Raw genomic sequence first — 12,767 nt, forward strand, 5'->3', positions numbered from 1 at the left:
GTATTTTGCATACTAATGAAAACATAGACGCAAAATGGATTGCACGCCTTATTCTGCTCACTTAACAGACACAATCCACTTTGCACAAGTTTAGTAGCTCAGCTTTGCATGTGCAATTAAGTTTGCACATGTTTTACCTTTAGTAAATGAGGCCCTTAGTGAATTACTATATTTTTATGATTTTTGTTCTAATTTAAAACGCATTCTTGTGGTCTACATAACATGTCATGGTAGTTCTTTGGTCAAAATGTTGCATACATTATGTTTTACGGACCATTTTCAAGCCGCTTCTCAGGTTGCGCTGTTTTGTGGGTGGTCTTATTTATGCGGCTCTATTTCGACAGCATCTTCTCCCCGCCATCTATGTTGTAGTTTTTAGCGTTTTCATAGCGAGTCTACTGTCAGATATGATTAAAAACTGTACTACTTTGTATTAGAAATGGCAACAGTGGAAGATGAATTCCCTACAAGAAGATAGGAAAACGAAGGAGCTTATTGACTACAATGGCAGACGTGCGCAAATTTTAAGGACTTACTTATGCAGATCACAAATGCACAACAAAAGGTACCAGTAGGTAAGAAAAGTTGGTTTTGCATAATCAAAACAAAACACCAGATAAAAAGATAGGTGCCATTTTGGGGTCCTTATGGACACACTGTAATAATACTCGTATGTTGGAGCACAGTACACCTGACTACGGTAGTCGTAATGCTCCGCCTTCCGTCAGGAGGTGCGACTTCTTAGCTTAACAAAGTTGTACGGAAACATTTAGACAGATTTTTGAGAGCCGTGTGTAATGTTCTATATTCTCAATGAAACCTCAAAGTTTTACGGGTACTTGCTATTGAAGAGGCGTCAACCTGCAGTCCACACGTACAGAATCTCTTATGTGTGACTGCCATCTACTGGTCACACATATCATCACAGCATGTACCACAACCAGAATTAATATATACAGTATATTAGGCACACCAGGTATTAAGGCGCACTGTCTATTTTTGAGAAAATGAAATAATTTTAAGTGCGCCTTACAGTCCAAAAATATGGTAAGAACAAATTTAACTCATAATAGCAAAGCTGAATTTCTGCAGCGAAAGCTAGGACAATGCTTACTTTATTTTGTTCTGTGGTGACAGGAAGCGGAGTACCAGCGTGCTATGCAGCGGAGGGCCATCCGAGATGCCAAGACCCCAGAGAAGATGAAGCAAGTCAAACCAGTGGTGGATGACAGCCTCACATTACAAGGGAAGAAGGAGAGGATTAAGAGCAACCTGCAGCGGTTATCAGAGCTTGGGAAAGTCAATCCTGAGAATCGCTATCAGGACTTCATCAATGACATAGCCAAGGTTGAAAGAACGGCGTATTAACTAAGTGTAATTGGTCAAAATTTGCTGAATATTGTGATTTATCTCTGTGTATTTCAGGACATCAGAAATCAGAGACGGTATCGCCAACGCAGGAAAGCTGAGCTGGTAAAACTGCAGCAAACCAACACTGCCCTAAATTCAAAGAGCAACTTTTTCAATGTGCAGATTGATTCGTATAATCAGTATATTAAGACGTGCATGGACAACCTGGCCAGCAAGGGGAAGTGAGTGTCCTCTAATGTTCGACCCATGTTTATTCATCCTAACCTATCCTAACACACATGGTTCTTTTCAGGCTGTCAAAGCCTGGAGTCAACAAGGCCAAAAAGAGTAAACAAGTTTCACAGAAATACACTGCGTCACGCTTATATGAGAAGGGTGTATTGATTGAAATCGAGGATCTGCAGCCCAACCAGTAAGTGCTTTACTTGTTATCTTTCTTAAACATTTTTTAAACTACATTTGCAACTTTTAAAAAGTATGAGACAGTAAAACCATTGGATTCCTCTCAACCGGCTTGGAATCAAACTGAAAATGATTACCATTTTGCCCACTCCCCTCAGAAAGTTTTGTTTTCTATTCATGGTCTAGAGCAGGGGTGTAAAACTTGTTATTATTTCACAGTTATGGTTGCCATCAGAGGGCTGCTTAATACAGTGAAAAATATATTTATATACATGTATCAGGATTTACCTCGTGATTTTGAAATGCCTATAATAGGCATTGGGTTATTATTGTTATTGTAATGTTTATTATTATTGAAATATTTAGGTACACTGTAATACAAAAATTTAGCTCATGTGCCAGAATGTTACCTTAAAAATTGACAGTGTTTTTTATAGCATATTACTGTACAGCATATTACTGTAAATGAAAAAAAAAAATTTTTACATTAAAATTGTGGCTACTGAGCTTCCAGGTTTTTACCGTAAAATCTTCGGTTGTTGTTTTTACGGTGTATCACTGTAAATAAAAAAACTGTACCACAGTTTTTTTTTTTGTGGTAAAAGTTTTTTACCTTAAGATCTATCTTCATTTCTACAGTGTACAACCATATGGATAACTTGCTTTGATCATATGTCAAGCAGATATTTAAGTTTTTTTTGTTTTTTTGTTTTTTTACAAAAAATGTTTGGAATGCATGATAATATAATGTCTATTGCATTATTAGACAACATTAAAGTTTAAAATATATGCAATTGCATGCAGTACATGTAATTTTTCTGTCAAATTGGAAAGAACGAATACATTTAGTAAGAAAAAAAAGTACTTTATTGACGCATATTATTTCCAGGCTTTTGTTGGCTGTATAAAATGATGTAGCAAGCCATGTTTGGCCCCCAGGCCTTGAGGAAGTCAAACCTCAAGACCACAGGTGTCAAACCTGTGGTCTTGAGGATTATATGTAAAAACCAGTGGTTTTCAATTATTTTCTGTCACGCCCCAGGAGATTTAATTTTTTCTTCCAAATCTGTCTATCTGTGTTGGCCCTGTGATGAGGTGGCGACTTGTCCAGGGTGTACACCGCCTTCCGCCCGAATGCAGCTCAGATAGGCTCTAGCACCCCCTGCGACACCAAAAAGGGACAATCGGTAGAAAATGGATAGATAGATAGATAGATAGATAGATAGATAGATAGATAGATAGATAGATACCGTATTTTTCGGACTATAAGTCGCTCCGGAGTATAAGTTGCATCGGCCGAAAATGCATAATAAAGAAGGAAAAAAACATATAAGTCGCACTGGAGTATAAGTCGCATTTTTGGGGGAAATTTATTTGATAAAACCCAACACCAAGAATAGACATTTGAAAGGCAATTTAAAATAAATTAAGAATAGTGAACAACATGCTGAATAAGTGTACGTTATATGACGCATAAATAACAAACTGAGAACGTGCCTGGTATGTTAACGTAACATATTATGGTAAGAGTCATTCAAATAACTATAACATATAGAACATGCACGTTTACCAAACAATCTGTCACTCCTAATTGCTAAATCCGATGAAATCTTATACGTCTAGTCTCTTACGTGAATGAGCTAAATAATATTATTTGATATTTTATGGTAATGTGTTAATAATTTCACACATAAGTCGCTCCTGAGTATAAGTAGCACCCCCGGCCAAACTATGAAAAAAACTGCGACTTAAAGTCCGAAAAATACGGTAGATGGATAGATAGTACTTTATTGATTCCTTCAGGAGAGTTCCCTCAGGAAAATTAAAAGGATGGATGGATGGATTTAAATACTGTTCAAAATCCTATGTTTTTTCTTAGCTGTATGCACCAAGCCAGTTGTTGACTGACACTTTGGCCAAATAAAGAGCTTATTCTTATATACTGTAGCTTCATTATCAACCGTATTTAGGGGCTATCTGTACTTTTTCATCCTTTGTGGTCAGATTAATTTGAGCCCTGCTGCTACCTATCTTGCAGCCTTTGTATTGTTCAAGCATTAATTGCCCAACTTTTTGAGAAGCAGTGTTATAAATCAAATGTGCTAGATAGCTACTGTGCTACAGTTAGTAGTAGCTGCTGCATCTTTGTTTATGGCATGTTATGTAATGTTGGAGGGACCATTTAGGCTATAGTGTGGGTCTTTGGATTGTTTGCTTACAATATTCAATCCAGTAAATATGGCAAGTATCGGTCCGATGCCAATACTGACTAATTTTAAGGCAGGTTAGAAATATTTCAGGGACTTCTTTTCTGTTACTGTATGAACTCCCTCCCGTGTGTTTCTCTCATCATAGGTTCAAGAATGTCATTTTCGAGATCTCTCCATCCGAGACAGTTGGAGTGTTTGAAGTGAAGGCCAAGTTGATGGGGGTACACTTGGAGACATTACAGTTAGAATACCAGGTATGCTTGTGTATATGTTACACACATTGTACGTTGGTTGACATAGTACAGAGATATATGGTCATTGTGTTATGCAAAGGAAGACGTTCCATCTATCATCCAAAAGGCTTCTTCAGTTCTAAAAAAAATTGTGTCTCGCCTATTTATGTTTTAGGTGGGTGTTTACACTGAGGGTGGTCACATCAGGGTTATTTCCTCCACCAGGATGTTATAAAATCATTTCAGTTAGTTAGTTAGAAACATAACTGATGGGCGGAAAACTTTCAAGAAAGGATAAGTATTTTGGGGATGATCTGGATCTGAGTAGTCCTGGGTTCAATCCCGGGGCTCTGGATCTTTCTGTGTGGAGTTTGCATGTCCTCCCCGTGACTATGTGGGTTCCCTCCGGGTACTCCGGCTTCCTCCCACCTCCAAAGACATGCACCTGGGGATAGGTTTATTGGCAACACTAAAAATTGGCCCTAGTGTGTGAATGTGAGTGTGAATGTTGTCTGTCTATCTGTGTTGGCCCTGCGATGAGGTGGCGACTTGTCCAGGGTGTACCCCGCCTTCCGCCCGATTGTAGCTGAGATAGACTCCAGCGCCCCCCGCGACCCCGAAGGGAATAAGCGGTAGGAAATGGATGGATCTGGATCACCGTCTGGATTCAGGACTGTTTTACTATTTGGGAGGTCCAGCTGGGTGGAGGTCTGCAACCTTGTTGGCTGTTGATCAACCTGCATTACAATGTAGTCATCCCTCTGTACATTGTGGTTCAAACTACATTGCAGATTTTTTTTTTTTAAATTTAGTTGAATTAGGGTTTATGTATGTATTATCTATTTTACAATGCAGTATTACTTATTTTCTATCAGTGTTATAATCAGAAATATTCACAAAGCGGGACTTACGTTTCTGTGTAAAGGATGAACCAACTGGAGATCGATCGCCCCCCCTGGTAGCAAAACAACTTATTAGAAAGAGACATTTCTTTGAAGACGATGTCCAAATTCTGAAAAGGGAGTGGTGCTTGTTTGAAAGAAACAGCCCATGTCAAACTAGAAAGGCTGTCTCTAAAAAGAGGAGGCTTGCCCCATCACATACTGTCTGCCCCTCAACATTTGTTTTGTTTTGCTGCCAATGTCATTATCAATAACAGGTCACATGCAGGCTAGAACATTTACTGGGTGAGTATGATGTAATACAATGTCTCGCCGTAAATGGCGCTGTAAGCAAACAAAGCCACTGGAAACATCAAAACTATTGAAGAAGAAACAATACACACACATAAAGTTCTATTCTCCCGCCAAACAAACAAAAAGTTCCGACTGCACGTGGTTGTTTAAGTTTATCTGTTGTGGTTGTAGTCTGCGCAGGATAACGACGTTATGTGCAACTGCAGTAAAATAATAGCACTGTGGTCCTCTATTATTGTTGTTGTTATCAGTGGATGTTGTGCAGGCTTTTCTCTCCTTCTGGTCACATGATTGTGATGGGTGGCTACAGGGCAGAAAGGAAGTGGCAATGTCATTATTCTCAGATACTACTTGCAGCTTCCTTGTCCGCACATGAACAACAAGGTAGCGTTATCAGACTTTTCCATTTTGGAGCAGGTTCTCAAAAACGATGGTTTTAGACCACCCAGAACACACTTTACATGGGGATAAAAGGCTGAAACGACACATTTCTTTACCGTTTCCATTTAAAAACGTTAACGTGGGGACCGTCTCATTCCATGGGAAGAGCGTCCACTAGTGAGCTGTTTTGCCACTAGTCGGGTGAATGATCTTTTGTTATGCAGCATGGTTGTCCACAGCCACGCCATGCAACAATAACAACAACCCAATTGTAGGGCTGCATGATTAATTTACATCAAATCGCCATCAAGGTACGTAACCACAAGAGGCTGAGTTTTTTTTCTTTCTCCTCTGCCGTCACAAGCATTTGAGTGACAGACATGTTTGCCAATCAGAATTGTTTTTTTGTCTCTCGCTTCAAACCGGAAGAAAGACGTTTCACTCGGTGCCTCACTCTCAGCACCCGAGCTCATTTATTCAACAGTAGAATTAACGGAACGCATTGAGCCCTCTTTTCAGTCATACACAATCTTTGTCTCGATGAGAGGAGACTAGAGCCAGCTTTACACAAAGGCAGCACTTACAGGCAGCCTCCATACTCGCCGCAAAGGAACAAAAATTAGGAGGCCAAATGCCAAAGCCAAATGTCTCATTATAGGAATATTTCAGTTTCAAATAGGATGGCAATTTGAGCCCATCAACACGGACGAACGAGCGAGAATGCAGCGCTCATGTGATGGCAATGAACAAAAAGACAACGTCCAACCTCGTTTTTCTAACAGGAAAGAAAAATAAACACTTTAAGGTATTCAATATTTATTTGAGTTAAGTTTTTGCTTATAAGTCCATTTTATGTTTTATTTTATTTTTCTTTATTTTTCTTTCACAATCCTTATGAGAGACAAGAAGATAAAAGTTTTTTGGGGTTTTTTTTGCATTCTAATTTGTAGTAATCAGCTCGTTCTAGGTGGCTAGTAATGCAGCTAATGGGATCAACCCCCAATCCTCCAAGTCCCTTTTAAAATGCATTCAAAAACTGACAACAATACTTCATTGACGTTTCGTAACCTGTACAATAAACAAGCTTTAGTGACTTTATTTTAAGAGCTAACACACAGGAACTGTTTTTCTAGCATACTAACACATCGTCTTGTGACAGCATGCTACGGTGTTAGACGTAAGCTAGCTACGACAAGAAGTAAGCTAGCTTCCGCGTCAGCAGCTGAACGGCTTTTGAGTTTGTAATGCCCAACATAATGTGATATAACACCAATCTGTACTGACTGAAAAACATGAACAATCATATTACAGTATCTGTAAAGTATTAGCCCACATTTCATGTTTTGTTTGTACACAGCTAGCTCGACAGTGTATGTAGTTGTACTAACAATCATGACGTGCTGCATGTATCATGATCAATATTATAAGTGACTCACTCAATGGACAGTTGGTCAAGCTGGCCGTGGACGTTTCCTGTTGATTTGGACACTCCATTAATTCGGCATAGCTTGGCTCAAAAGTTTTATATTTGCATCGTGACCATGTCGCACTCTCTAGGGCTCCAATGTTTTAGCCTCTTCTTGGCGCTCGCTTTTATAAGCAGCAGTTTATCCTCAGTATATTCAGGTTGAAAAATATAAGGTTGTGAATCCTCATTTGTCCAAAAATAGTTGTCTTAGTTGTCTGTTACCAAGTCTGCCATGATTAGAACACACTCGCGTTTGTTTCCATAAGTAGCAACATGCATTTGTTGCCAGAAGTCGGAAATGTGTTGCTATGGGAACGGAAGTGAATGCGCTAAGGAAAGAAGTTCCGGTAATGCATGACATTTTGCAAGCGTTTATTTTAATCATCTTTACAATCCCCCCAAAAAAGACACATGTGTTCCTGTCTCTCATGATGATTGTGAACGATAGGCAAAATCTCCCAAAAAAAGTGCAGTTCCCCTTTAAGACAAGAATATGTTGACTTAGAGCGGGGATCCCTAAACTTTTTGACTCGGGGGCAGCATTGGGTTAAAAAAATTTGGCCCTGGGCCGGGCTGTGTATATATATATATATATATATATATATACATATATATATATATATATATATATATACACCAATGCATCATCCCACTACCATCAGGGCGCAGGTACAGAACTATCAAATTCCGGAGGGCCCGCCTCAGGAAAAGCCTTATCCCTGCAGCTATAGCCGCCCTTAACAGCAGGCCCGGCCGACCTGTCTGACAAGCCTGTAAATGTGTGTTAGTCATGTAGGATGTCTTTTTGTTATTTTTTGTGATGTGTAATGTCTATTTTTCAAATGTACGGCAGTGACAATGAATTTCCCCAAGGGGACCAATAAATCTAAATCTAAATCTATATATATATATTCCTCGCACACTAATTGACTGAAAGAGCGCGATGTCACGTTATCGATGGGAAATGCATTTTTAGACAATATGACTTGAGTGTAAGCACTGTAAGCAGCTGTTTGATTTGCAAGCATTACATTAAGCTGCAATTACAGTTGCAAGTCCAGTCCTAAAAAGTGTACGCACTGTAAGCAGCTGTTTGATTGTAACGTGCATCTTAGTTGTACTTTTTCACATTTAAAAATGAGCTGATTGTGATAACTGCTGTCTAGTTGTTAAATCTTGTTTTATTTTCATCATATTATCATTTGCAAGTATAACATTAAGTTGCAATTACAGTTGCAAGTCCAAAACGTTGGATGGCAGTTGTTTATGGTGTATTTTTGTGTTTTTTGTTGCGCCTTAAAAAGTGTTAGTACTGTAAGTAGTGTACTTATTACATTTGAGGTGTTTGATTGTAACGTGCATCTGAGTTGTAGTTTTCATTATGGAATTTGGAGGTGGTGGAATCGCTGTGTAAAATCCCTAATGCTAGTCAGTAGCATGTCAGTAGCAAAGCCAATGTATATTAGCATCAAGCTAGTGCATTTTTGGAAAAGACAATAGAATAGACAATATGATTTGCCTGAGTGGCTAGGAGACCCCAAGAGTAACAAGCGGTAGAAAATGGATTAGAAAGGACAGATTTTTTAAAAAGTAATAATAAAAAAAAAAAATGTAAATGTTTTTTTTTTTTTTTTTTTTTAAACTTGGGACTTCCCGCGGGCTGGATTTTGGACGCTGGCGGGCCGTAGTTTGGGGACCCCTGATTTAGAGTCTAATATTACATGACTTCCTTCACTTGTTATTTTCGCATTTTTATGTATAAAAGATTAATTATCGCAAATCAAATGGCAATTTTGGCAGCCATACCTTATTGTGACCACGCCCAGGGGACACACCCATACAGCAGATAAGGAGCTTTACACATGAAGTTTAGAACTGAAGAATGCTTTTGGATGGAACATCTTCAACACACAACAAGAGTTCAGTTGCTTTTATTCAACCTTTGCAGATTATCAGGAGGACTTCGCTTCTACACATGCACACACACACACACACGCACACACACACACACACACACACTCACACACACTGTATCACACACACACACACTGTATAGTCATTGTGCGTTTCTCACTTCTTCTCTCGCCCCCAGGATCTCCTCCAGCTGCAGTACGAAGGCGTGGCGGTGATGAAGCTCTTCGACAGGGCGACCATCAATGTAAACCTGCTCATTTTCTTGCTCAACAAGAAATTTTATGGCAAATAGAGAAAACATTTTATAAGAATGCAACGGACTGATTTAGCCACAAATATAAACCTTTTTATGCTTGCCGAAAAAAGACCCGACCTGAACCGTTAACGGTTGTCAAAAGTTTTCTCAGTGCACTTCTCCTGTGTGCCTTAGCAAATATATTTGATATTACGTGCATCACCACGGGCTGGTTTTCTCACGGGACACTTACGTTCCCACAAGTGCTCGCGGGAGTAATGTTCTGTTGCCAGCTGCTTTTATGTCTTTAAATATTATGAATATCAGGTGCACAGGCTTTGATCACCCATAAAAATGTATGTTTTATGTCAAGAGATTGTCTTTTTATTTGCTGGTTGATAGTTCACGACCTGACTGATAAAGCCCTATCAGCATCTCTCTGCCGAGGCCAAAGTGCTAGATAAATATAATATTAGACTTGACTCTATCTTTTCTATTTTTATGTGTTATATTGCTTTTTTAAATACATTGGTAAAGTATGCATTCGCCAACCATATTTTGAAAGACTTTTCAAACTGTTTTTGCTGGGGTTTTTTTATTGACCAAACCACTGATGAATCTGAATTTAACCACCACACCTTAAACTAAGGAAGGGATTCATATGGTCCCATTTCTGGGTGGGTTTGGTGTGAGAAGAAGAGGTCTGCTGAATATTATGGAACAATTGGTTAAAGTTGGAATTGCCACACAATGCATTTTAAGATGCTTGACACTCTACTACCAACTCGTGGCTGAAGTAGACCCCCCAAACCGCTACGAATGGGGCATATGAATTCTTATCCTACTGTATGTGAAACACAATATCAGGCTTATGCTCACATTGAGCTGTGTAACTCTCAACATGATTTTAATTTAATTAAGCGTACATTCATCAAGGCCAGTGTGCATAAAAGCCAATGATGATGATGACATGCTCCATATGTCCCATATGTAATTGGCTTCCTGTCTAACATGTTTAGTGAAAATATTGCCAAGTAGGACATCTTCTTGGTCATTTCACAGAATCAGCACCATCTACTTGTTGTCACTCTCAAAATAAATGTATTTTTTGATAATACGTACACTGCAGGCCAAAAGTTTGGACACACCTTTTCATTCAATGGGTTTTCTTTATTTTCATGACTATTTACATTGTAGATTGTCACTGAAGGCATCAAAACTATGAATGAACACATGTGGAGTTTGTACTTAACAAAAAAAGGTGAAATAACTGAAAACATGTTTTATATTCTAGTTTCTTCAAAATAGCCACCCTTTGCTCTGATTACTGCTTTGCACACTCTTGGCATTCTCTTGATGAGCGTCAAACACACCTGTGACGTGAAAACCATTTTAGGTGACTACCTCTTGAAGCTCATCAAGAGAATGCCAAGAGTGTGCGAAAAAGTTAAGTACATAACTCCACATGTGTTCATTAATAGTTTTGATGCCTTCAGTGACAATCTACAATGTAAATAGTCATGAAAATAAAGAAAACGCATTGAAATGTACATTGAACTACCGGTACTCAAAATATGTATTGGCCCATCTCAAAAAAATTTATTTTCTAAGCTGAAGATGACCCATTTGAGCAACATGAATGAGTTTTTAGCATGTAATTAGCAAATTAAGTAAATATACAGGTTAAAATAAAATAAAACTTATATCCTGCAAAGGTTTGTTTATTGCAGCAATTAAATAAATTGCTGCAATAATTACAAGGGCATAGATATAATAATACATGACATAGAGTCATAACATGTGACACAAGATATTTCAAGCCTTCTTTTGATTTAATTTTGATGGTTGTCTTACAGTTATGAAAACCTCAAATTAATAATATCAGAAAATGGGGTTTTCAAAATCATAACAAATAATAGCTTGACGTATCTCACTTTGCATGTAATGGGTTTATATCATATAGTTTCACTTTTGAAGTTGAATTGCTGACATGACTGGACTTTAGCACGATATTGTAATTTTTGGAGTTTCACCTGTATGCTAATAGCAAGTAAGCACATTATAGTGATTCAACAACAAAAAGTATATATTTTCTGTTATTATTTATCAATAAATAATAACAGGACTGTGCTGGGACTTATTTGAAGTATTATCAAATATAAACAAAAAAAATCACAGTGAAATTCCTTTTGTACTTACCCTGGCCTGAAAGATTCACTTCCTGTGGAACAATTTACTTTCTATTTTACAGATATATATTATATTATGGATTTTTCAAAGGGGGATATAATGTGTTAGGCAATATGTAAACAAGGATTGAAATTCATATATTTCACGTCAATGTCTGATTTTAAGAAGTGGAGACCGGCAATAAATGCTATTTTCCAGTGTTAATGCTAGCTTAAATTCATCTATTTAATTGTTTTCATTAAATATGCGATCAGACCAAAGTGCAGGAAACTTCATTCATACAAAAATGCATTTTACACTTAGTTTTATCCTGCATATATGCATATTATTTCTTGCAGCTGCAAATGCCACTATACTATCTATCCTTTTAGAAGCAATCATTGAAGAAAAGCACAAATGTGGCTTAAAAATGCCTGTCATCTTTTTTTGATTGCTGCTCAGAACTAAATTGCAATATGTTGTGCTTTTGGAAGTCCATCCATCCATTTTGTTCACACTAATTAGACATCAAGGTTCAACACTCTTTGTTTAGTTTGCCTTTTAGATGTGAATTTGGCTCACATGTGTCAAAATAGAATGTGTTTATCCCAACATGTAAATTGGACACGTTTTCAAATAATAATGATAATGTTGACAAATGTGTGTTTATTTATATTTTATTTGCTGTCGGTCATCCTTGTTAGGAAAGTTGTATACAGACCATGTAGGTTGAACTGAAGGATGTTCTTCAGTATGAACCTGTAGACGTGTCTACACGCCACAAGGTGTCCAAAGTGTCTTTTTATTGGCTCCGGACATATTAAAAAATAATTAATTATTATTGACATGTACAAACCCCGTTTCCATATAAGTTGGGAAATTGTGTTAGATGTAAATATAAACGGAATACAATGATTTGCAAATCCTTTTCAACCCATATTCAATTGAATGCACTACAAAGACAAGATATTTGATGTTCAAACTCATAAACTTTTTTTTTTTTTTTTGCAAATAATAATTAACTTAGAATTTCATGGCTGCAACACGTGCCAAAGTAGTTGGGAAAGGGCATGTTCACCACTGTGTTACATGGCCTTTCCTTTTAACAACACTCAGTAAACGTTTGGGAACTGAGGAGACACATTTTTTAAGCTTCTCAGGTGGAATTCTTTCCCATTCTTGCTTGAT

At 37.8% G+C, this 12,767-nt stretch overlaps 1 protein-coding gene across 2 annotated transcripts in view; it reads left to right on the forward strand.

The window, feature by feature from the left end:
* Positions 1–12,445, forward strand: part of iqgap1 (IQ motif containing GTPase activating protein 1) — a 115,797-nt gene extending 103,352 nt beyond the window's left edge. For both annotated transcript variants that reach the window (XM_062030480.1, XM_062030481.1), the window contains 5 exons: positions 1,138–1,347; positions 1,426–1,592; positions 1,664–1,783; positions 4,129–4,237; positions 9,354–12,445. In XM_062030480.1, coding sequence (XP_061886464.1) covers positions 1,138–1,347; positions 1,426–1,592; positions 1,664–1,783; positions 4,129–4,237; positions 9,354–9,467 — 720 coding nt within the window. In that variant the 3' untranslated portion in view covers positions 9,468–12,445. The remainder of the gene's footprint in view (positions 1–1,137; positions 1,348–1,425; positions 1,593–1,663; positions 1,784–4,128; positions 4,238–9,353) is intronic.
* The last annotated feature ends 322 nt before the right edge of the window (positions 12,446–12,767 follow it).

The sequence above is a fragment of the Entelurus aequoreus genome, linkage group LG02, assembly GCF_033978785.1.
Source record: "Entelurus aequoreus isolate RoL-2023_Sb linkage group LG02, RoL_Eaeq_v1.1, whole genome shotgun sequence".
NCBI classification, from domain to species: Eukaryota; Metazoa; Chordata; class Actinopteri; order Syngnathiformes; family Syngnathidae; genus Entelurus; species Entelurus aequoreus.